The sequence below is a fragment of the Miniopterus schreibersii genome (genome assembly GCF_964146895.1).
Source record: "Miniopterus schreibersii genome assembly, chromosome: 18".
Taxonomy (NCBI): domain Eukaryota; kingdom Metazoa; phylum Chordata; class Mammalia; order Chiroptera; family Miniopteridae; genus Miniopterus; species Miniopterus schreibersii.
Window position 1 is genome coordinate 282895 of NC_138121.1, and position 25798 is coordinate 308692.

At 45.5% G+C, this 25798-nt stretch overlaps 1 protein-coding gene across 8 annotated transcripts; it reads left to right on the forward strand.

The window, feature by feature from the left end:
- Nucleotides 1-849: 849 nt before the first annotated feature.
- On the forward strand, nt 850-25510 carry ZNF606 (zinc finger protein 606). 8 transcript variants are annotated; one of them, XM_081119838.1, is made up of 10 exons: nt 850-1222; nt 1467-1578; nt 3199-3300; nt 4090-4146; nt 4640-4728; nt 8672-8798; nt 9053-9148; nt 11204-11321; nt 21704-21870; nt 23288-23528. In XM_081119838.1, exons 3-10 carry the CDS (start codon nt 3270-3272, stop codon nt 23347-23349), a joined length of 747 nt encoding a protein of 248 aa, XP_080975964.1. In that variant the 5' UTR covers nt 850-1222; nt 1467-1578; nt 3199-3269; the 3' UTR covers nt 23350-23528. The 8 variants fall into 8 exon arrangements, 7 of the variants coding, with proteins under 7 accessions (XP_080975964.1, XP_080975966.1, XP_080975963.1 ...); XM_081119840.1 differs by lacking the exons at nt 21704-21870; nt 23288-23528 and adding an exon at nt 13901-14378; XM_081119837.1 differs by lacking the exons at nt 21704-21870; nt 23288-23528 and adding an exon at nt 5915-6005 and having other exon boundaries at nt 11204-14373.
- Nucleotides 25511-25798: the final 288 nt, after the last annotated feature.

Genomic DNA, 25798 nt, shown 5'->3' on the forward strand with positions numbered 1-25798 from the left:
CCCTTTGCTGGGTGGGAAGCTTTCTTCCCTTCCAGTGTTCTTGAATAGTGGCATTGATTGGCAGCTGCCAAAACAGATTTTGTTGGCCTTGTTCTCTGCTCTGCTCTTTGGAGCCACTCAGTAAATGTTGACGGAAGTGGAAAAAAATCACAAGCTAGGTCGATGATAACTTATGTTCCCATAAAGCTTTGCCATCAGCAGAGTGTTTTGGGTACAATCCCCGATGTTCTCAGCAGTAGGGCTTCATATTCGAGGGAAAACTCAAAATTAGGTTCCTCATGTGAACCTCATGAACTCGTGTCGATGTAGGGCGTCCAAATCTGTGAAGAGTTTTTTGAGTTTGTGGGCCAAACTGGTGACATTGTTGGGAAGCAAGATCGAAAATGCTTCAGAGAACGAGGTTCATGGTTTCTCTTACACATTTGAAATTAAGGAGGGGACTCAATGAAGATGACATGGAGGTGGGAGAAAGTAGGTGGGGATTGGCTTACAGGAAAGTGAAGGCGGTATCTGCTGTCTTGAGGATAGTTATGCTTATTTCAAACGTGTGTTAACCGAGATGCACAAGAACAATGGACAGGGCTTAAGATAAGCCTTTTACCAAAGAAGTTGTGTCTGGGGCATGACTACCCACCACACCTGCCCCATTAGGAATTTATGATTAGACCACCCTGTGAGGTTCCATAGAACCCCTTTTGCTTTTTTTGGGGGGGGGGGAGCGAGGACGGGAGTGAGGCTGGGAGGAGGCGGTGGTTGCAAGGAGGGGTAAGGGAAAGGTGGAGGGGTGGAGCAGGGGAAGGGCCCGGAGACCACGCGGCGCCTCCCCCCAAACACCTTTTCCGTCTACAGTTGTAACTAGTAAAGTAAGAGATTCGCCGAAAGCGCTCAGACTTGCTATTGCTCGGTGCGGCCACCAGGAGCTGCCATTTCACAGACGGGCAAAGTGAGGGGCCACGGGCCGCGACAGACACACACACCTCCTCCCACTACCAAGTTGGGCAGCGGTGGGGAGAACAGTGCCGCTCGCCTCCGACAGGAACAGCCCAGGGTGGGAAAGTCCCCGTCAGGTGCCGAGACTCGCGGCAGAGACAATCCCGAACACCTGCCGCGGTGCGGCTTTCACCCAAACCGGAAGTGCGCCGCTGGAACTACAACTCCCAGCAGCCCTCGCGGCGCGTCGGGGTCGACGCAGGGGGAGCGGTCGCCATTGTCCGCGGCTGAGGTGAGGCGGTCGCAGGGGCGGTGGGGACCCAAAGGGTAGCGACAGCTGCGGGGAGAGGCGGCGCCTGCCAGTGGCCGGCGCGGGGCCGGGAAGGGTCCTACGCCTGCCCTCTTCGCGTCGCCTTCCCGTCCACGTCCCCGGGGCCCGCCGACCCTTCGCCTCCGGGCTCGCGGCCGCACTCTCCGGGCTGGACCGCCCCTGGCGCCGGGTCCTGGCTCCGGCCCAGCGCGTCTTTGTCCCCTAGGCCGCGCGCGAGGCCGACCCTGGAGCAAAAAAAAAAAAGCCGAGCGGACCCGAAGTCGCTTCGGAGGGCGGCGCTCACCGGCTTGGAGGGGGCGGCGGCAGCTGCGGACCAGGTGAGGGGCCGCTCGCGGGGCGCTTTCCCGGACGCGGCACCAAGTCGGGGGTGGGAATCTGGGGCGCGAGGCCGGCAGGCGGTCGCGGGGGGCGCCTCCGTGGTCGTGGGTGGGAAACACCCCTATTGCGCCCCCCGGCCGGCGTTTCTCGTCCGGGCCCCTTCGCTTAAAGCGCCCAAGGACGCCAGGTGTGCGCTGGGACCGCCCCCGGTCCTTCCGTGCGCAGCGGCCGCGGGACTCGGTCAAATTGCGAACAGGGGCGCGGCGCGCGCTCCGCCCGCTCTGGGTGCTGGCGCCGCTCCCGGGCTGTTCCTCGCGGGCCGGGAATCCGCCAGCCCTGCCAGTTGGCGCTGGGCCCTCAGAGGTCCGGGACGGGCACACAGGCCCGCCACCTGCCCTGCCAGGGGCTCAGTGCTTGGAGCGTTGTCCCGAGCACTGAACGGTTGCGGGTTCGATCCCCGGTCAGGTGGGTACGGGAGGCAACTCACGAATGTTTCCTCTCTCCGTCTACTTTTCTCTCTGAAATTCAAAAAAACATATCCTCAGGCGAGTACTTAAATATATATGTATATTTTTAAATTGATGTCAGACAGAGGAAGGGAGGGAGGAACATCCCTCATGAGAGTCATTGGTCAGCCGCCTCCTGCACGCCCCCTGCTGGGGATCGTGCCCACAACCCGGGGCTGTGCCCTGACCCGAATCCAACGGGCGACCTCCTGGTTGGTGGGTCGACGCTCATCCGCTGAGCCACAACCAGCCGGGCCTCAGGTATTTAAACAAAAAACTAAACAAAGACCCCGAACCTGGGGAGTGGGGGGTGGTGTGGGTCCTACACCAGGAGGAGACAGGCTTGGGACTGGTAGGTCTTGCAGGTGGATTTTTTTTTTTTTTAGATAAAATGTACATAAGTTAAAATTAACCATTTTAGTGTACAGTTCAGTGGTTTAGTTGTACATTCAGAAACTTGTGCAGTTATCACTACTCTTTTCAGAACATTTTCATCACCGTGAAAACGAGACCTCTGCACCTGTGAAGCAGTCACACCCTCTCATTCCTCCCCCCTTCAGCTCTAGGAAGCCACTTATGTGTACGGGTCGCACATAGATTTCACAATAATTTTTGTTAACTCAACTGTAAAGTAAGTTACGTGGACAGTTGTGACTGGCTGTCTCCTGGGAACCTTTGACAAATTTTCTCCCTCTCATCCAAAATCGTGCTTTTTTCAGCTTATTCAAATCACTGTTTCTCTCCAGAAGTTCTCATATGTTTTTTTTCCTAAGATATCCTTTTTTCACATTTTAATTTAATTTATTAATTGACATTAGAGAGAGAGGAAGGGAGAGAGACATCCATTTGTTGTTCCACTTGTTTATGCATTCATTGGTTGATTCTTGTATGCGACCAGAGATTGCACCCACAGCCTCGGCATATCTGGGGCAACACTCTAACCAGCTGAGAAGCTTGGCCAGGCCAGTTCTCATGTGTTTGACATGTACACTCCATTTTCTTCTGCTGCTCCCTAGGACTCTCTTGTTACTTCTATGGCTGAATTCTCTTTTTTGTTCCCACTGCATCTTCTGTGTAAATGGACCACTTTTGTCTTTTTCACTTTTGTCATAGGTCGGTGTTGCAGTTGCTCTTCATATTGCACTTGAATCCAGTGCAGGCTCCTGCTGGTTTCATCCTTCGGGATGGCTGCCGTCAACCCGTGGGCCTCCTGGGGTGAGTCGAAGTCCTGTTTCTTCTCAGCGTCTCAGCAGTGACTTGCTGTAGCCAGCTGTCAGAGCTGGGGGTGGGGGCGTGGAGGTCAAGTGCTTCTGGGGATTGATCAGAGGGGGTCTGTTTTGGTACACAATTAGAACTGAGCGAGATTTTTAAAAACTTGGTTATTGGTAAAAAGGGATACTTGGTATAAAAGACAATGTGATTTTTACATATTTTATAGTCCTCTCCTGAGATGTTTCATTAGTTCAAAGAGATTTCCTGGTGATTCATGGGATTTCTTAGAAAACAGTCATACAGACAATCAAAATTTCTTTACTATTCCTGTGTTTTAATCTTATTGTTGTTTTCCACTTGCATAACATTGCACTGACTTAAGTGCAGTGTTAAATAATAATGTGATGTCAGTGTTGTGTTTTAAATTTAGGTGAGGCTTCAGGTATCTGTCTCTAAAGACATCAAGGGAGTATATTTCTATTATTTATATATTTTTAAAAAGTAACATCGAACATTTGATTAGATAGCCTCTTCAGCCACTTAAGTGTTTGTGTTCTTAATTGTTGTGTGGCTCTATCATATTGATAAATTTCCTGATAGTGACCCACCTGTGCGTTTTTGGTATAAATCTAGATTATGGTGGTCTTTTCACATGCCTTTGGGCTCTGTTTATGGAACTTTGTTAGTTCCGTTAGTGAGACAGGTCTTCTTTTCCATTTTGTGGCCTTTAGTCACTAGGACTGGTGTCATAGAATCTCTCCTTCCCTGTTCTAACCTGGTCTTCTGGTGCAGGTGTCCTTACAGACCAGTGCTGGGGGATAGCAGCTGTTGACCCATGGGCCTCCTGGGGTGAGTCAAGAGCCTGTGTTCCCATTGGCCACATTGGCTGCTATGTGGTGTGGCCTCTCCCAGCAGTGACCTTCCATGGCCGGGGACCAGACCTGAGGAACCATGGGGGCTTTAGGGATGGGGGTTCTGGTCCAGCTCTATCTCTGTGCAGAGCTGAAACAAGGAGGGCTCAGATCACTCTGATGGGAGGTGAAGTGACGGTGACACCTCCAGGGCAGGGTGCATGAGAATGAATGTGTGGTGATTCAGGCCCAGTAAGGCTGAGAACAGAGATGGGACCTCAGAGTGGGGGCAGACAGGTGGGTTCATGTGTTTAGACACATTCCTTATCTCCTTGGAGCCCCCTCTCCATCTATAAAATGAGGTAAGTCTCTTCCCTTGCCCAACGGGGAGGGCCGGGGCTGGCTCCCCCTGAACCCAGCAGGGGGAAGGACTGAAGTGGGCATGCTTCTGGCAGGGAGAGCTGCGTCTATGTCTTTGCTTTCCTCCCCAGCTCTGTGTCCTCAGGACTCTGCCTGGCGTGTGGAGGAGACCCCTGAGGTGGGGAACAGGGCTGCCGAGCTCCCAACAGCCCAGGTCCAGGTGAGATGGGGCTTCTGCTTTCCCATGAAGGACTACCTCATTCCCTAAGGTGTCCAGGTTGTCTCCATCCATCCCTATCCATGTGGTTCCTCAGTTTACAACAGCTGGTTGTGGTAGAGAAGGAGTCAGAAGTTTATCACTTCCTGAACACAGACAGGGAGGATTCAGGTTTCTAGTACTTGGAGCCTCACTGTCAGCCAGCCTGTTCCCAGTCCTGAGCCCGGCTGTGCTGTGGGTGGTTTTGGTGGATGAGGGGTATCCCCCTTGCTTCCAGCACCTCCTCTTTCCTTTTCCTACCTTCCCTCATGTATTCAGTGTGGATTCAGGCTGACGTTGTCCGGTGAGTGCTGTGGTTCCAGAGAGGGGAGCGAGGACAAGTTTGAGCCCTGTCCTAAGGAGCTCCCAGAGTGCTTCACTCAGCTCCTGAGGCCTCACGGCCTGCCTGGTGCTGCACATGTGGTTCAGGCCAGAACCTCAAGACACTTGGGGAGGCCCCAAGCCCTGGAGGAGCAGGATCAAGTTGATCCTTCAGGAGGTGGGATAGCATCTGCACAGAGGTCATGGGACACAGAGAAGCTGGGGTCCTTTGCTGTTGGGAAGGAGGGTTCCCAGGAGACAGGGCATACCTGAACCAAGAAGATCAGCCCAGTGAGTGGGGGTCTGGGCTCCTGTAGCACCACGGTGGGGGTGGGGGGGTTGCATGGCCAATGTCTGGGTGAAGACTTAGCCCATTTGATTTCAGGCTGGAGGGACCAGGACGAACCAGCCAGGTCCCAAATGCCTGCTGCAGAGTCAGGCTCCATCCTGGTGATAATAAGGAGCCTTAGGAGTATTGGGAGCAGGAGGTGCCAGGGTTCACAGTATGGCTGGAGAGATGTCCTTGGCAGGGGTGTGGGGAGAAGGGGAATGTGGGAAGCAGGCTTGTATTTCAGGCTTCAGTCTGACCAGGGCCTAGGAGCAAGATCTGAGAGGCCTGAGAGAGCTGAAGCAGGGAACTTTGTGACTGTGAAGGACACAAGGGTGGCTCCTGAGAGAAAAAGGAAAGAGTTGATGTTGGAGAGGTGTCCTCTCCCTTCCCTCCTCCTGCCCAGGCTCCTCACCAGAGGCAGCTACTTAAGAAAAAATGTTTGTCACAACAGCTTTATTAAATACTCAGAAACCTAAGCATATATGTTCTTTTTTACAGGCAAAAGGAAAGAAATCATTATTTGTACAGTTGGTCGTGGAAAATATATGGAGTTTGTATGATGCTGTCTTTTAAATGCCGTCTTTTAAAGGTTAAAATATTCCTATACCATAAAATTTAACCCTTTAAAATGTACAAGTCAGTGGTTTTTAGTATAGTCACAGAATTGTGCAATCATCACCAGTATCTAATTCTAGAACATTTTCATTACCCTCAAAAGACACCCTAATATCCTTTATCTTCATCCCCAGCAGCCACTGAATTTCTCTATGTATTTGCCTATTCTGGACATTTTATGTAAAGGGAATCGATTATACAATATATTGCCTTTTGTGTCTGGCTTCTGTCACTTAGCATGTTTTCAAGGGTTTATGTTGTAGCATGTATCAATATATATATATATTTTTTTCGTAACTGAGGCAGCCATTTTTAAATGTCTCAACTTCATGCCTCCCCCCAAGTTAAAAAAAAGTTAATGAAACCTCCCAGAGTTTCCAAGGTGACTGGTGAAATGTGTTGTAAGTTGCTGTCCCACATTCCAGCACTGCTGTCCTGGGTGGCAGAGGCCTGATCCATGTGGAGCAGGTGGTGGTTGTGTGGCATCAGGACTCTCGTGGCCATGGTGTCCTCTGTAGTTACAATGCACGATCATTTTTAGATCCTGTAACAATCAGCAGTGAAGCTAGGCTAGGCCAAAAGACAGGCCCTGAATCAGTGTCTTGGAACAGAAGTTAGTTGTAATAAAATGCTATGAAGAAGCTCTAATATAATAACCACTGTGCTGCACTCTGCTGTTAATTTAGATGAGGGTTTCTGGGAACTAATAGAGTTAATGCTAAGAAAATGAAATGGAAAGTTAAAATAACACCACCCTCCAATGTGATTTCTGAGCATGTGCTCCTGACCCCCTCCCCACACTCACTTTGGAATTTTCCTGTGGGAAACTGAAGACTTGTATTAAACAAGGTCTTCAGGAACACAGATGAGAGCCCATACTCCTCTGTTGTTCCTCCAAATTAAATACTTCCTGAAATAAAGCATTCACCTGGTGGAAACATCAAGTGTTGTCCTCCCTTGTTATCTGAAGTCTGTTCTAGGAAGCATGTTGGATAGTGAAGTTTCAGCCAGCGGGGATCCCCGGTCCCATTACTTTGAGGAATAGGGAAAATAATAATGTCCCAGCCTACCTAAAAACTCTAGCCAGCACCCCAGGTATGGAAACTCAAACCCCTGTAACAACCCACCAACGGTTTCTATGTGACTTACATAGGCATGTAAAATACCAATAATCTGATACTCCATACCCGTCTTCGGTTGTTTCAAGGATGTGCACAATCTAGTTACATTTTCCTTCTCTCCAAAGAGTTTGCACTAAAATATAAGTAAATAATGAAATTCAGGAGATTCCAGAGGCCATCTGAGTTTCCCCAGGTTCTATCAGAATTCAGGTCATGCAGGAGCAGTCCTGTGAGATCCCATCCTGTCAAGAAGATGCCTTAGACCAGCTCAGCATCCCCTGCAGCTTCCCCCAATCCTCCTGTGGTTTATACATGTGGCTGGTGTGTTAGCAGGTTCCATAAAGTTCTGGAATGTCTAGGAAAATGTGTGTTCAAAGCAACATGAGCGGGAGTGTTTGCAAGACGGTAAAACATCTTTGCAAGTCATTCTAGCAGATGTTTGGAAAGTGGGGTGTCAGGTGAGGGTGACCTGTGGAACAGAAGGGTAACCCCGGAGTGTCAGGTAGGTAGCAGTGAAACCTGCAGTTACTCCCCTAGCCCAGGAGGGGTGCTTTTGTTGCCACTTTTCCCACCATGTCCCTGTGGTCTCCAGCCTGGGTTTGCATTTTTCTTTACATTTCTGAGGCCTCCATGAGCTGTGGACCCTGACATGGGGGGCGTATTCAGCTGGGGGTCTTTTTTCCCCCTGCTGGTTCATGACCCTTCCTGTTGGATACCATCTTCAATTCTGGACATACTTCTTTTAAAATATTTTGGCAAGTTCCATAATTACTGAAAAATAAAAAGTAAACAAAACATGGTCCTCATCACTCCAGATTGACAGTTGTGACTATCTGGTCATATTGCTTTGTTTCCCTTTTTTATCCAGTCCCCAACCATTCCCTTCCCACCCTTCCTCAGAATGACTCTCGGTGTGCACAGCTAATCCATTTCATTCTTGTGCAGATAAACTACATAGATATAACAGGTAATAAGACCTCTTTTTTTAACGCTTTTTATACATGAGGCTTTTCTACAACTCTCTCTGCACACTCAGAGGCAACGCTGAGGTCCATGTATGTGCTAGACAGAGGTCAGGGTCATTCCTTTTGCCCCATCAGAGACGAGGAGTTTATTCATCTCTTCTGTGGATGGGCTTATAAGCCAGCCTGAACCCCACCAGGTCTGCTGTTCCACCCCAAGCAGTGTGGGCTTTCCTCTAGTTTCTTTGTGCGCACATACGAATGTTTACTGAGGAATTTTGTGAATTTTAGGGTGTGTTTTCCCTATGACTGGTGCTGCCGTGTGGCTTTCAGAAGGACCAGAGCCACTTCTCAGGGCACCTTGAGTGAGTGCTCATTTCCCTGCATCTTTGCATCCATTTGACTATAGTTGACTTTTGCTTATGTCACCACCAAAACTGTATATTGTATTTTAATTTGCATCTCCTGTTTCTTCCCAGGGCTCTTGGCCTCACTCCAACCTCAGAAAACACTGGAGGAGGTGGCCCCAGGCTGAGGAGGAATGTGTGCTCTTTCAGGAACCAGTGACCTTCCAGGACGTGGCTGTGGACTTCACCCAGGAGGAGTGGGGTCAACTGGATCCTGTTCAGAGGACCCTGTATCGTGACGTGATGCTGGAGACCTTCAGGCACCTGCTCTCTGTGGGTAAGGCAGGTGCTACCCATGGAAATGAAGTGACTTCCATTGCGATACCTTCTGTACTCTGCTTTTAAGGCTCACAGAGGCCTCAGAAGGACTATATTGATCTTGAGGTCTATGGTTCAAGGGTGAAATTCCTAGTTCTTATAAAACACGAAGTGGCAGGGACTGTGCTTATTCTGCCCAAGTGAGAGGTCAGGGAGGAAGAGGCAAGGGGAGCTTTCCAGGCAACACACATCTGTGTTTTTCTTCACATGCAGGGAATCATATCACCAAGCCCGAGGTTATCTCCCTGCTGGAGCAAGGAGAAGAGCCATGGTTGGTGGAGCAGGCATGTCCTCAGAGCACCTGTCCAGGTGAGAGCAGGCCCCCAGGTGGGAGTGAGGAACCTGCCCCTGCATCTGCCTTGTTTGAATACTGGGCTGAGGACATGTGGAGTCACCTTCCTCAGATACCCTCACAGTTTCCTCCCAGGAGCTTTCTCTCTGGTATTGACTTTTTGCAGCTGTTGAATCAGAGCAGATATGCTCACCTTTTAACAAGGTGAGTTTTTGTAAACTGCACTTTCCCCACCACGCTGTCCACGCTCCTGATGTGTCTCACATTCTTTGCTGTGCATTTCTCTCTAACGACTTCTCATCTTCTAACCTGCTTCTTAGTTTTTATTTCATTTATTGCCAAACTTGTAGCATAGCCACAGACTCTTCTTTTAAAAAACAAACAAGAAAGTCAGTTTTTAATATAGATATGGTATTCACATGGTTGAAAAAACTCAAAGCTATATAAAATAATGTAAGCAAAAAGAAATCTCATTTATATGCCATCTTCTTCTGCACATTATTCTTATCCCCAAACACAGACAGACAGCAGATGCACACACACAGGCACACGCACAGGTAACCAGTTTTTTGGTTATTTTAAATATGTCTGTATTAATTTCAGAGAGAGGAAGGGGGAGAGAGAGAGAGAGATAGGAACATCAATGATGAGAGTCATTGGTCAGCTGCCTCCTACATGCCCCGAACTGGGGATTGAGCCCACAACCTGGGCATGTGCCCTGACCGAGAATTGAACCTCAATCTCTTGGATCATAGGTCGATGCTCAACAGCTGAGCCACGCTGACTGGGCACCAGTTTTTTTTACTATGAATTTTTGATTTATTTTATTAGTGGTTGCCCTGCAGATTATAATTAACATCTTAATTTATAATAACTTTGACAGTGTGTGAAGACTTTGCTTCTATATAGCTCTTCCCCATTTTATGTTGTTATTGTCATAGATTACATCCATACATTGTGAGTTCCTCACCATAGGTTTATAATTGTTCCTTTATGTAGTGTCTTTTTAATCAGATAGATCAAAAAGAGTTACAAACCAAAAATGCATTTATACAGTTTTGCTATGTCGACCTATGGAGTACTTTATTAGTGTTTATTTCAAGTTATTATCTGGTCTCCTTTCATTTCAATCTAGAGGACTCTCTAGTGTTTCTCGTAAGACAGGGTTTTATTTATTTTTTATTTTTATTTTCACCTAGGACATGCTTAGAAAAAGAGAGGGTGCGGGAAAGAAACATCAGTGTGAGAGAGGAACATCAATAGGTTGCCTTCTGTATGTACCCTGACTGGGGACTGAACCTACAACAAACGTATGTGCCCTTACCGGGAATCTAAATGGCAACCTTTTGGTGCTTGGGACGACGGTCAACCAACTGAGCCCCTCTAGACAGGCTCGTAGGGTAGGTTTGCTAGCAAAAACTCTCTCCCAGGTTTTGTTTGTCTGGGAATGTCTTGATTTCTGTATTTTTGAAGGATAGTTATGCCAGATCCATGATTTGTGGTTGACAGTTTTCTTTCTGGCCCCCATGGCCTCTAATGAGAACTGAGCTGTTAGTATTAGGTGGACCCCTCCAGACTCTGGAGGAAAAGCAGATGTTCACCGTAAATGACATTGTATACACTATCTAGAGAAATTGGTACATGTGCTCCAAGGTCTCAAGCATGCAAAACACTTGTATAAGTTAGAACATTACACGACCTCAAAGCCTAGGAGTTGGCCCAGGGCCAATCATGAAGCAGGCCTTCTTGGGAATGTGCAGTTTGAGCAACTCATGTGGTGTAGAGTTACCTTTTTCCTTCACACCCTTATCTGGTCCTCCTGTTCATGGGAAAATACTTCTGAATGGATTTTATTAGTATTCAGCACATGCTTTATATTGCAGTTAACAGCTTTTGTTTACTCTTCACTATTTTAATTTTCCCTGTTGTGATCTTGCTCTAAGTTTACAAGTCTATTTGAAAACAAGTTCACACTTGCCTTTTCAATAACATGGACCAAAAAAATTCTACCTTTTCCACTCTGTTCTTAGAAGTTTTTTCTCTGTGCCCTTATGGCTTTTTTTCTATTTCAGAAGTGGTGAGAAATCCTGAAAGCAAAGCATTGATCCCAGCATACAGCATTTTTGAGGAAGAACAATCCCGTAGCATGAAATTGGAACGATATGTGTGGGATAATCCTTGGTTCTCCAGGTTAGAAATTTTAGGATGTGAAGACCAATTACAAATGTACCATGTGAACAAGAGTACAGCGATGAGGCAGATGTTCTTCATGCAAAAGCAAGTACTCTCTCAAAGAGGGTCTGAGTTCTGTGAACTTGGGGCAGAGTGTAGCCAGAGCTTAAACATTATCCCATCTCAGAGAGTTTCTCAAATAGAACATTTCTCTAAGCCTGATACAAATGTTGAAAGTTGGAGGTGTAACTCAGCCATAATGTATGCAGATAAGATTACCTGTGAAAATAATGATTATGACACAGCCTTCTACCAGTCCATGCAACCTGTTCACCCTGCAAGTATGCAAACTGGACATAATCTTTTCAAATGTTCTGATGCTGTTAAATCATTTAATCATGTACTACATTTTGGTGATCATAAGGGAATGCATACAGGAGGAAAACTCTATGAATATAAGGAATGCCATCAAATCTTCAACCAGAGCCCATCATTTATTGAACATCCAAGACCTCACATTGGAGAAAACCAATATGGTTACAAAGAATATGAGAATATCTTTTACTTCTCCTCCTTTATGGAGCATCAAAAAATTGGCACTGTAGAGAAAACGTATAAATACAATGAATGGGAGAAAGTCTTTGGGTATGACTCATTTCTCACTCAACATACAAACACTTACACTGCAGAGAAACCCTATGAGTACAACGAATGTGGGACATCTTTTATCTGGAGCTCTTACCTTATCCAACATAAGAAAACGCATACCGGAGAGAAACCCTATGAATGTGATAAATGTGGGAAAGTTTTTAGGAATCGTTCAGCCCTTACTAAACATGAACGGACTCACACTGGAATAAAACCCTATGAATGCAATAAATGTGGAAAAGCCTTCAGCTGGAATTCTCATCTTATTGTACATACAAGAATTCATACAGGAGAGAAACCTTACGTATGTAATGAATGTGGAAAGTCTTTCAACTGGAACTCCCATCTTATTGGACATCAGAGAACTCATACTGGAGAGAAACCTTTTGAATGTACTGAATGTGGGAAATCTTTCAGCTGGAGCTCCCATCTTATTGCCCACATGAGAATGCATACTGGAGAGAAGCCCTTTAAATGTGATGAATGTGAAAAAGCTTTTAGGGATTACTCAGCTCTTAGTAAACATGAAAGAACTCACTCTGGAGCAAAACCATATAAATGTACTGAATGTGGAAAGTCCTTCAGTTGGAGCTCCCACCTGATTGCCCATCAGAGAACACACACGGGAGAGAAACCCTATAACTGTCAGGAATGTGGCAAAGCTTTCAGAGAACGCTCCGCCCTCACTAAACATGAAATCATTCATTCTGGTATTAAACCCTATGAATGTAATAAATGTGGAAAATCCTGTAGCCAGATGGCTCATCTTGTTAGACATCAAAGGACTCACACTGGAGAAAAGCCCTATGAGTGCAATAAATGTGGGAAATCCTTCAGCCAGAGCTGTCACCTTGTTGCTCATCGGAGAATTCACACGGGTGAGAAGCCCTATAAGTGTAACCAGTGTGAAAGATCCTTTAACTGTAGCTCTCACCTGATTGCGCACCGAAGAACTCACACTGGAGAGAAACCATATAGATGTAATGAATGTGGGAAAGCATTTAATGAGAGTTCTTCCCTCATTGTACATCTGAGAAACCATACTGGAGAAAAGCCCTACAAATGTAATCATTGTGAGAAGGCTTTCTGTAAGAATTCTTCTCTTATCATTCATCAGAGGATGCACAGCGGGGAGAAACGCTTTATATGCAATGACTGTGGAAAATCCTATAGTGGTCACTCAGCTCTCCTTCAGCACCAGAGGAGTCACAGTGAAGAGAAAGTCTGTGAATTGAACTGATATTTTCTTTCCTTGTACATTTGATAACATTGAAAAAACCCTATAAGTATAATCAGGAGGGGTTGATTTTTAGTAAGAGTTCAGTAAGCCTTTCCCCTACTACTCAATAGAAGAAATGAATGAATGAAAACAATGGAGGAAAGGTTAGCAGTTATGTAGCCCTTATTTAACTTTAGATAATTAAAGTAAAGAAAATTACAAAGACCTCTTATGGTCCACCAGGAATCCTGCTTGAGGAACTTGAATGTAGAGAATGAGGCATCTTTTAGTAAGAGATCTCAAGTAATTGTGAATCAAAGTCCGTTGTTAAAGGAAAACCTTGTGCTAGGAAATGTGTTTCAGCTGATAATACACTGTTTTGCATCGAGCTGGAGTATTGGATGGGAAGTTTTACGGTAACATTCTGAGCATAATTATGGAAATGGATTTTCTATTATAAGGGGAAGGGTTTGGGTGCCCTTTAAGGAATAGAATGTAGAGTACTAAGTCTGAATTTAAGGGGGGGGAAAGCATTGAATGGGATATTTACTGTTCATCAAGATTAACCTTAGAAAAGATTACTAAATGAGATTATTAATAGTGGAAAGGTTATTGCCTACAAGTATGAGACTTAGGTTGTTGGGACAAAAAGTGACAATAATGCAGTATGTCGGTGTTAATGGTTTACTCATTACTGCATTTTTGGTCATTCATTTGTGATTTGTTTCAGGCAGTCAGTATAAGTTATAATTATGGACACTGCATCAGCATACATAACCTGAGGGAGTAACAAGAAGCAGAGCTGTATATACCTATCTATTATGACATCTAAAAATGTACCTGGATAAAGACTGGAAAGACCCACGGATAAATTAACCCAGTTAATTTAAAAATTTTTAAGTTTTACAAACTTGGCACTTAACCATTTTCTAGGATTTGTTTTAAATGCTTTTCAATTGTTAACCTGTTCAATCCCCTTAGTTCTATGAGGTAGGTGCTGTTTTTATCCCAGTTTTACAAACAGAGAAACCGACCTAAGGACACGGCTAATAGGGAGTGGCGCTGAGGTGGTTCAACTCCAGAGTCCATGTTTTTAACCCGTGTTGTGCTGACTAGTGATTTTCCCCCAGTGTTTTTTGTTGTTGTTGTTGTGTTTCTATGGTAGATATTTGCTAATAAAAGTCAAGAGATTCCTAAATAATGAGAACTAAAGTTATCTGGCTCTCTGTCCTGAAGGATTTCTGGTAACATGAACGCTAAGCTCCCTTTGGAATATGAAGTGTGGGTTGGACATTCTGAATCACTGCATTTTCTGGAGCCCGAGTTCCCTAGACTTTCACCACCCACAGCCCTGCGTATTACAGCAGAGCAGGGGCTGGAGGACTTAACCGGAGGTGCAGGGAAGTCGGAGGAATCTCGATGGGCTTGGGGTGCCCCTCACATAGCCAAGGGCAAGACAGCGCTGCACGTGGTGCAGCATTCCTCAGGGTCTCCCTCAAATGCATGTTCTTTGTTTCCAGATTAAAGGAGTGCTTCATTGCAGAGAGGATTCAGGTGGGAAGGGCGCTAACCAGTTCCTATAGAGTGAGGAAATCTCTGCGTGCTCACAGGGGTAATGGGGTGAGACGAATAGGAGGACTTGGGTGGCTTCTCTCCAGTCACAAATATTTTCTGTATTTCCTTAACTATTTCCTGTAGGGCTAAAATAAGGGGCCAGCAGTCCTTCCTGGAGAGGCTTCAAGGGTATTGGTTAGAAATCCAGGGGACAAAATGTTCATCTAGGTCCATGAACCCCAGCGGTTGAGAAACTAGCCTCCTGCTGTCTTGGGATATTCACCATCGGAGTCCGTCACTGGAGCTTCCACAGGTACATGGTATCTCATTCCCTGCCTTTCTGGATGTACTGCATACTAGCCATCCAATAAGTTGCAGCAGTGAATTCAGATAATTGAATGGATTTCTAACATGATTTGTGTTGAGACCCTTGGAGGGAATAGAGTTAGCAGTATTCTCTCTGTTCAGGAAAGCAGCATAATGTATCAAGAGTCATACTGCCAATATGTGGGTATTGTGTTAAAATACCCACAGTAGCACACTTAGAGTGAATCCAGATTCTCTGATTTAGGGACACCAAAGGACTTCATCAATGATATACAATATTGCATAAGCATCCTGGCATGTTACTCTATATTATCAAGCTTATTAAGTTTTTTGTTTGGTTTTAGAGAAACATCCATTTGTTGTTCCACTTATTTATGTATCCATTGGTTGCTGACTGGGGATCAAAGCCACAAGTGTGGTGTATTGGGATGATGCTCCAGCGCAATGAGCTGAGCTGCCTGGCCAGGGTAGGGGGATATGTTCTGAGAAATGTAGTTAGGTGATTTCTCATCGTCATGCAAACACCATAGATGGTACAGCCTGCTACATGCCTTGGATGTATGGTATAGCCTTTTAAAATACATATATTTTTATTGATTTCAGAGAGAGAGGATGGGAGAGGGAAAGAGAAAAACATCAATGATGAGAGGAAGTCCTTGTTGGGCTGCCTCCTGCACGCCCACTACTGGGGATTGAGCCTGCAACCTGGGCATGTGCCCTAACTGGGAATTGAACTTTGATCTCCTGGATCCTGGGCCAGTGCTCAACCACTGAGCCATGCTGGCCGGGCTGGTATAGTCTTTTGCTCCTGAGCCACAAACCTGTACAGCATGTTATTGCATATAGTAACATGAGATGATTAAATCAAGCATAAGAGAAAATGAGACTAAGAGATGCGGTAAATAGAGGATGTATGAGGCTGCTGCTGGTGTAACGGCACACTGTTCTACAGCAAACTGTTTTAACAAGAGTACACTAAAATGATACAGAAGCCCTGGCCGGGTAGCTTGGTTGGAGCATTATCCTAATACACCAAGGTTTTGGTTTGCTCTCCGTGCAGGGTACATATGAGAATGAGCCAATGAATACATAACTAAGTGGAACAACAAATTGTTCTCCCCCACCCCCTCCTCTCTAAAATAAAATAAAGTAAAAAGTAGAGTAGTATAGTAAATACATAAATCAGTAATAGTTGGTTATTTCAAGTATTACGTACTGTATGTGTTAAGTTTATATCAGTAGGTTTTTGTACACTAGCATCAGGACAAATATGGAACACACTGCATTGCAACATTAGGACAGCTGAAATGTCATAGGAATGTTTGGGCTCCATTGTAATCCTATGGATCAGAGTACATATGTAAGGTCTGTTGTTAGCTGAAATGCCCTTTAGCTGGCACATAATATTACATGGAAACAAGCCTCCCTGCTTAACTTCTGGGGGGACCTGCCTGCCCCACTTTATTTGCTGGATGTTACTCTTGTCCAGTGAGTAAATGGCTAGACTGGGAGGTGGCAGGTTCATTTTTTTGGAGCTCTATGCAAACTAAGTGGACCTTCATGTGGCTGCTGCTGTCTGAGGGGATCCTCCAGGGCTCCAGCATTCCAGGAAGCGCTGCACCCCAGGCGGAGGACAGGTGGTCTTGCACTTACCATTACATGTAAATACACGTAAGCAGGGCTTTGAGGCCGTGATCTAAAGAGCCCATTTCCAGTCATTCTGACATCTTAAGTTCCAGGACACTCATGGGACTGAGGCCCTTGGACATAAGTTGAGTACTAGCCACTGAGGTCATAACTCACTGGTACTGGAAACAGTGAAAGGGGTGTATGGGGTGGGGATGGCAGTGAGCTCCAGACTCCTTCAGAAATCAGGTGAGGCCTGGCCAGGCATGGCTCAGCGATTGAGCATCAACCTAGGATCCAGGAGATAGAGGTTCGATTCCCAGTCAAGGCACATGCCCAGTTGCAGGCTCAATCCCCAGTCTGGGGCTGCAGGAGGCAGCTGATCAATGACTCTCATCATCGATGTTTCTATCTCTCTCTCTCCCTGTCTCTGAAATCGATAACGATTTTTTTTTTTTTAAAGTTTCTTTAAAAAAAAAAAATCAGGTGAGGACAATAATGACGCATAGGTAAGGCAGCTGGGCAGTGACTTGGGGAAAGGTACAAACAGACCAGGAACAGGTGAAGGCTGAAGTGTGAGTAACTACACTTGGTTCACTGGGAGAGGAACGAGTGCCCTGGAAAACGGCTGGTGCGCTTCATTGGTTCACTCCTGTGTTCAGCAAATGGGGGGGGGGGGACAGTGCTGCTGCACTTGGAGCCCGGTCACTCTGTGCGTGCCCTCGGGGACCACAGTCATGGGTGAGATGTTGGGGGCATCGGTGAGGACAGGTCAGGATGTTGGGGCTTCAGACAGGAAGGAACAAGTGTGGGAGCAATGGAGGCACCACAGTCAGACCAGGGAGGCCACCAGGGGAGCTGACACCACTGTTTCTGTCCACAGCCAAAAGCTAGCAACAAAACCATCAGCCGTTGCTGTTGCTCTGTCGTGTTTAGAGAAAAAGAAAACATACTTGCCTTTCAGTTCAGAACACGAGACTCAAGGTTTCATTCAACAAAAGGAGATGGACAGAGTTCCACATCGTGGACACTGCTACAGAAGCAGCAAAGGTGGGGGTCGGCCCAGGCAGGAGAACCTGGGGAAAAAGGGGGGGGGGCAGAGGAGCTAGGCCTGGGGCCAAGAACATGGAAGAGGAACAGGTTCTGCCTCCACACTAATCTGTCTGCTCCCTGAGGGCAGGGACCTGGTCTTCCTTATACCTGCCCCTCCCACTTAACCACCCTCCACATGGCCCCCCAACCTGTTAGTGTCCCCATTGGCTGGCGTGGTTCTGAGCTGACCTCACACTGGCGCCTCCAAGGCAGAATCCAAACATTCTGTAAGGAGCAGAGCTTCTGTAGGACAGATACTGGTTACTAGCTAAAGTGTTCTTTTCACCACAGGATAAAAGACTTAACAATTTTGTAGTGATGGACAAGGTTCGAAGTTATTTCACCTTTTTATTTTTGTTTTTAATGGAATGGCCGCTTCATGTATGCTTGCCTAGCGCAGGTAAGTTTAGACCCAGTTGCGCAAATGACAGGCTTAATGGGTAGCACCAGACATTTTTTTAAAATATCTTTTTTATTGATTTCAGAGGGAGGGAGAGGGAGAGAGAAACATCAGTGATGAGAGGGAATAATCGATTGGCTGCCCCCTACTGGGGGTCAAGCCTGAAACCTGGCGTGTGCCCTGACTGTGAATCTAACCCTGACCACCTGGTTGACAGTGCAGTGCTCAACCACTGAGCCACGCTGGCCAGGCGCACCAGCTTTTTTTTGTTACTCATTTCAGGAGAAGTAAGAAAGGGTCATTACATTTCACTGCTACAAGTTTTCAAGGCTCTCAGTAGTCACAAGAATCAGTAAAAGTCATGAGACAGCCCAATGTGTCCCCTAAGAAAACTAAATTACCTCAGATTCAACCTGCTTCCCCAAGACCCACCATCAGTCCTTCTATTGCTCATTCAATGAAATAAAAACTCTGGCCTGGGGTCCTCTCATCTACTATATGAATGTCCTCTTGTGTATTTGTTAGTAGCATGGCCCATAAAATCATTACATAAGCACTGCCTGGAAATTAAACCCTGTGTTCTCCCCTCTGTAGCTGGTGCCGTTCTGTTTCAGTTTTCTTCCTCTTTGTTTTTTGTTTGTTAATGCTAATCAAAGGATATTTTTTCCATTGATTTTTAGAGAGAGTGGGAGGGAGAGAGGGGCAAGGAAAGAGAGATATCTATAGGAGAGAGACACATCAATTAGTTGCCTCCCACACTTGCTCTAACTGGGGCTGGAGATCAAACCAGCAACGCAGGTAAGTACCCTTGACCAGGAATCGAATCTGCAACCCTTCAGTCCGATGCTCCAACCACTGAGTCACACTGATGACTGGAGCACTGGGTGGTTAGAGTGTCAAGGGCACCTACCTGGGTTGCAGGTTTGATCCCAGGCCCCGGTCAGGGCGGGTGCGTGAGGCAACCAATCAATATTCCTCTCTCTCTCCCTCTCCCTCTCCCTAAAAATTAAAGGAAAAATATCCTTGGTTAAGGATTAACCAAAAAATAAATTGCATAAATAAATGAAGTATCAGTCCCATTTTCATATGAACATGCTTTCAATGTTCTCATCTTTGTTTTGTTTTGTTTTTGTTAATCCAGGGGACCAGAGATTGAACCTGCATCCCAGGTATGTTCCCCTGACCGGGAATTGAACCCTTAGACTCTTCCATGTGTGGGCCGGCGCTCTAACCACTTAGCAACACCTGCCACGGCCCAATTTTCTCATCTTAAGAAACAAAACCTGTCTCTTGATTGCTCAGCCTCCTCCAGTTGTCCCTGTTTCTCTCCCTGCCTTTACCACAGAGCTCCTCAAAAGTTTCTAAAATTCACCCGAGCTGGTTTTCTCAATGGTTAGAGCACCAGCCCATGGACCACAGGGTCCGGGGTTCAATTCCAGGTAAGGGCATCTGCCTTGGTTGCAGGCTCAATCCCTGGTCCCCAGTCGGAGCTCACGCGTGGGGCAACCAATTGATGTGTCTCCCTCACATTGATGTTTCTCTCCCTCTCTCCCTCCCTCTCTAAAAAGCAATGGAAAAAAATATCTCAGATGAGCATTAAAAAAATAAAAAAGCGTCCAAAACTTGCGTGTCTAATTCCTTTCCTCTAGTTCTCTCTTGGACCTGTTTCAGTCAAGCTTGCATCCTCACATCGGTGCTAATGCCACTTTGTCTAGGTTTTCAATGACCTTCCCATTGGCAAATCCAAAGGCCAGGTTTTCAGTACTTGTATTGAAACCATCTGTGACCCATATTCTTTGTCTCTGCCCCATTATTTCATTATGAAAATCCGAAAACACACAGTGGAGTTGGAAGGATTATAGAGTGCACATCCATATACCCCCCCCACAAGTCTACAATGAAGCATTTTATACTGCCAGCATTTCCAGTCTAGGTTCTTTTCATCACGCTAGGCCAACCTCACTGAGGGCTGAGCCTCAGGGCCTTTTTCAGCGCAGTTGCCGAACTCCCCATCCTGTGCCAGTGAAGGGACAGAAAGTGAGGGATGGGCATGGAGCGGCCGCCTCAATTTGTCAGATTTTGCACCAGGATGAGTAATGTACTTGTCTATTGCACTTTTGTTCAATGTGTACAAACAATAACTTGGGGTTTTTTTTGGTTTTTGTCAGGTGATAGGAAGGATGATACACCTGAGCCTACAAAGAACTTTATAGCACATTCGCAGGCCCTGAACACTGCGAACACCTGGGATGCAGGTTGGTGGACTTGTAATGTCCTTTTATTGCAGCACTACCCAACCTGAGCCCATGAGGGCAGCACTCGAGCTGTAAAACTAAGGCCGCTCTCTCATTAGCTATGCAGGTGGCAGGTGCTGCTATACTGAGTCAGGGACCCCGCATCTCTAGCAAAGGAGGCAGATGAAAAAGGGGTGTCCATGATAACGTGGGAATTCAAATGGTATTTGTTCACACAGGATGTGCATTTTTGCCTCTGTATTTTAAAATAATAGTATTTCTGATTTTATCTCCTATTCTCCTTTGATACAACAATATGATTACTATATTAACTGATGGGCACAGCTAAAATGAAATTTGGTGAAAACTTCTTTTCTTTCCTTTTTAGTGCTGATTCCACGTAGACGTGCTCTTTTTCAAGTAATTACAATTGCATGCATAACCTTAAGCATTGCCCTGATATATGGGACAGCTGTTTCCTATATGATATAGTAAGTCTATGCCAAGTAACATTACCATCCTTAAATAAGACATAAATTAACTAGGTTATTATTTAGTGATGATGATCATAATTCTTATAATCACTAAATAATTAGAACCTGTATTGCTTTCCAGACTACTGTTTTTCAGAATATGGACAGTACTTGTATTGTGTCATGATATAAGTGGGGGGGAAAGAGAAAGAAAAAACAATATAATTTAGAAGAATAGAATATATTAAAAAGTATTATATGGCCCTAGCCAGTTTGGCTCAGTGGTTAGAGGATTAGCCCTCAGACTGAAGCATCCTGGGTTTGATTCTGGCCAAGGGAACATACCTTGGTTGCAGGCTCGATTCCCAGCCCCAGTAGGGGTGGGTGAGGGAGGCAACCAATCAATGTGTGTCTCTCACATTGATGTTTCTCTCTCTCTCCCTCTCCCTTCCACTAAAAAAAATAAAATAAAAGGATTACATGTATTAAAATAAGTAAAAATAAAAACATATAAAAGCATGCATGTAGCCCGGCTGGCGTGGCTCAGTGGTTGAGCATCAACCTAGGATCCAGGAGATCAAAGGTTGATTCCCGGTCAGGGCACATGCCTGGGCTGTGGGCTCGATCCCCAGCAGGGAGAGTGCAGGAGGCAGCTGATCAATGACTCTCATCATTGATGTTTATGTCTCAGTCTCTCTCTGCCTCTCTCAAATCAATAAAAACATTAAAAACAAAAAACAAAACTAGCACAAATTTATTACCCAAAAAAAGACATGATGACATGTTATGAAAATCGTGTTCCTAAATTCATCTGCATCATTTTCTAGTCGACTGGTAGAGGCTGAGAAAAGACAACAACTTGCATCGCTTTATCAAAATATCAAGATACCATCATTAGGAGATGAAGAGGAGGGCTTTGAGGATGAGCGCCAAGACGGGTCTGATTACCTGCTTCCAGAGAATGGGAAGGAACTAGCAAAGTTCATTAATTCAGGTAAGAATCGACCAGTTTATTGCGTCAGATCCAAAGTAACATGAAAGCTGAGCTGGCAGTGGTTTGGTTTTCAAAGGCAAAGCTAAGTGGGAGTTAATGGCGTTTGAGGAAAGAAAGATGACTATTCACAGAATTGACCTGTTCACATCAAGTTGTACCAGTGGTAAACAGCTATGCAGTTGCTTGGTTCCTCTTGCAGGGAAGCTCCGAGGATTGAAAACAGAGTTCAGGAAACAAACTTTTTACCGGACCAGACATTTCCCTTAAACATAGTTATTAAAGTGACATTACTCCCAAGTTTAGAACAGACAAGCAGATGTCCTGCCTGCATCGTGGGCCTCAATCTGATGTGAAAATGGGATCGAGGCCCACAAAACAGAGGTCACTACCCCAGGTTCAAAGCTCCCTGTCTGAGATATGCCAGTCATGCCTGCAAATCCTTGTGAGGAGAGGGCCACACATATGTTCATATAAGCCTGATTTTGTAGGAGTTCTGACACTCTTGGGTACTTGCTTTAAAAAAACCCTAGAGCAGCCCTAGCCAGTTTGGCTCAGCGGTTGGAGCGTCGGCCTGCAGGGTTCAGCTCCCATCAAGGGCACGCACCTGGGTTGCAGGCTCTATCCCTAGCCCCGGCCTGGTCAGGGCTTGTGTGGGAGGCAACCAATCTACGTCTCTCTCACATTGATGTTTCTCTCTCTCCCCTCCCACTCTATCTGAAAAGCAATGGAAAAAAATATCCGCGGGTGAAGGTTAAAAATTTTTTTTTAAATCCCAGAGCAAAAATCTGTAGAGAATGCAGTATCTAACTCAGTCTTATTAACCATATCCTGGAAGGATCGCCTCCGTAACAACCCCAGGCAGAGGGTCAGAAAGAGCATAGGAGGCCAAGAGCAGAGATAACTGACGCTTTCTGAAGCAGACAGCCCTTGTTAACCCTTAGAAAAGACTTTTTCAATTACACTGAATTATAACTTTTCTATATTCTTTTATTTTATTGGTCATTTATAAAGATTGAATACAAACTCATCGACACGGACGACAGGATGGTGATGAGCAGTGGGAGAGGGGTTTTGGGGGAGGTAGAAGAGGGTACAGGGGGTAGAAATGGTGATGGAAAGACTTGACTTGGGGTGGTCAGCACATAATATATAGATGATGTATTATAGAATCATATACCTGAAACCTATATAATTGTATTAACTAATGTCACCCCAATAAATTCAACGAAAAAAATAAAACGAACACAGAAAATGGGACAATTTAAAAATTCAGGTTCTCACCATCCTTATCAAATAACATTATGTACTAAAAATTCCACTCTTTGCATCTTTATTTTTCCATTCTTTTTCCCTCAGCTTTTTCTCCATTTCTATTCCTCATTTTTTGTATCTTAATAACATTATGTCTATATTTTAGTTATTCAATCAAAAAGAAGACAATATATTGAACGGACAAGATTGGAGAGTGAGCAAAATTAGTAAAAGAAACAAAATACTGAGTGCTTGTGCACCTTGCAGAAGTGGGAAATCTGTGAAAGCAAATGAAAGGACGTGCTATCCAGTGTGGAGAAAATGGCAGAGATGTCAGACTGAGGACATGCAAACCCTAAGGAAAGAAAACCAGAAGTATATAACAAAATAAATTCATATGATCTAGTAATTCTTGCATCTTACCTCTCATAGTTCACTAATAATTATAATGTAATTGGAAAGAGAAAAGTCCAACTTCATAAGCATGAAATAGAAATGATAGTGGGCAAGGGCACATAATGAGAACAGAGCCACAGTTGTTTAATAATCATTCACCTTACTAACTGTAGATAAGAAGTTTCTTTACAGACCCTGGGAAACTGGAGGGTGAAACAAGGCTGTAAAAAGATAAGGTGCTTTGGTGGGTCTGTTACTCAGAAAAGAAATACATTTTGAGAACAGACCAAGGACAGGATACACTTTGATTAGGTTGCTGCGCTGGAACCCTGACCCGCGTCCGGGAGTTGGCCTCAGGAATGCTGACCAATCTCTGGTCCCAGGAACAGGCTGGGCTTTCTGTAACATCATAGAAGATTAGCCACCTGGTTATCGTAGTTTGAGCTCCTGAAGGCCGGACTGCAGACGCTCCCTTCCCCTTTCCCTGTTACTCTTGTAGCTCCAGCTGCATGTAGTGATCATCTCCCTCACTGGTATATAATCAGCCAACTGGCAATAATAGAATAAACGCTCACATATGATTCAACCCTGTCTCTGCTTAATTTGGCTAAAGCAGTGACAGGTGGCCTCAGACCCCTTATGTCCGGTTTCAGAAATTGTCAGTATTTTATTTCCTTGCTCCTAACCAGAAATATAAGTAATTTCTTTGGGCAATCTTCCAGACCATGCTGGGGAGCACTTTCATGAAACAGAACTTTCCCACTGATATCTGTCAACTCCAGTGTGAAGGCTTAAGGCCTTCTGAGATCTTTTCTGCATTGTCCCTAGCCTCCTGTGTGTGTGTGTGTGTGTGTGCGCTTTCCCCAATTCTCAGCATACACAAAGTGACTGGGCTAAATACCTTGATTTTACTGAGTGGGTACAAAACAATAGTCATGAGTATAAAAATGGCAAAACAAAATGATGAGTTTTAAAAATTTGCCAATTCAGGAATCCCCAATTGATCCTGGGTGCATCAAGGATTTTTCTTTTTAAAAATGTACATATTATGTGATTGTGTGTGCTTTCACAGATATCACTACTAAACCTTATAAAAGTGAGATCTTTTTTATCTATGCAGAGACAATTCTGCCACCATCTTTGAATCACTAGTTATTATTAATAGCTTTATAAAAAAATTTTTTTTAATTGAGGTATGTTAATGTAAGAAATCATTCCAACCTATGAAGACTTTTTTTGTGAGTTTATTTGAGCCAAATTGTCGAAATTGCTGGGAAGACGAAACCTCAATGGATTGAGATAATGCTCCGGAGATGGCAGTTTTACACCTTGCTTTATAGATTACAATCAAAGGGGAGACCCAAGTGGGTTACATGAAATCTGTTGGGGATAGATTAGGGAGGTGGGAGAAAGCAAAGCAGGGAGACCCCAGACTGGATAAAAAGTAAAATGATAGACACATACTTCTTTTACACAGGGGGGGTGCAGGATAGTTAACAGTCCACAGTTACCTCAGTGACAACCAGAGGGTTCTGGGCTCTGCTCTGGTGCACTGAGGGGCAAAGGCACGTGCTGATCAGGTGTGTTATCACATGCAAAAGACCACCGACAGGCTTAGTTAAGGTGAAAATTAACCTTTGCGAAGGAAAAATACTGCCTTAGGGCATGACTACCCACCATGGACTGCTTTTAGTTAAAAAGTTTTAATTTCAGACCCTCTTTCGAGGTTATTTTAGGTCTCTGGGTTTGCAAGGCCGCCATGCGGGACCTGCCCTGAGCCTTCCAGGTCTAGGATGCGGCCCCTTTCCGTCCATAGGTGTAGCTGCCCTATAATGTCATATTAGTTTCAGGTGTGCAGCATGATTCGCTATTTGTATACACTGAGAAATGGTCATAAGTTAACATCTGTCGCCTTAGGTAGTTACAGAAATTAACAGCTTTCTGTAACCTGCCTTTTGCAGGTGCTATTCTGAGGTAACAGCGGCTCCCCGTGCAGCACAGAGGCCGCATCACTGCCCAGCACGCAGGCTAGACGGCCGAAGGCTCCACCTGGGCCGCCACTGAACCACCGCGTGCCTCTGGGAGGTAACCTTTGGGGGGCTCTGGAAGAATGTTCAGCTTCACCAGTCCACGGACTCTGAAACGTCCCCAAACGCTTGCGTGACTAGCGGCACTGAGCCCCTCAGGAGCCTGAGAAAGGCATCCTTCAGGGGAGCGAAGCCCCCGCGCATTCCTGGGGCCCAGACTCGCCATTTCCCCGCGCCCCTCGCGCGGAGCCAGG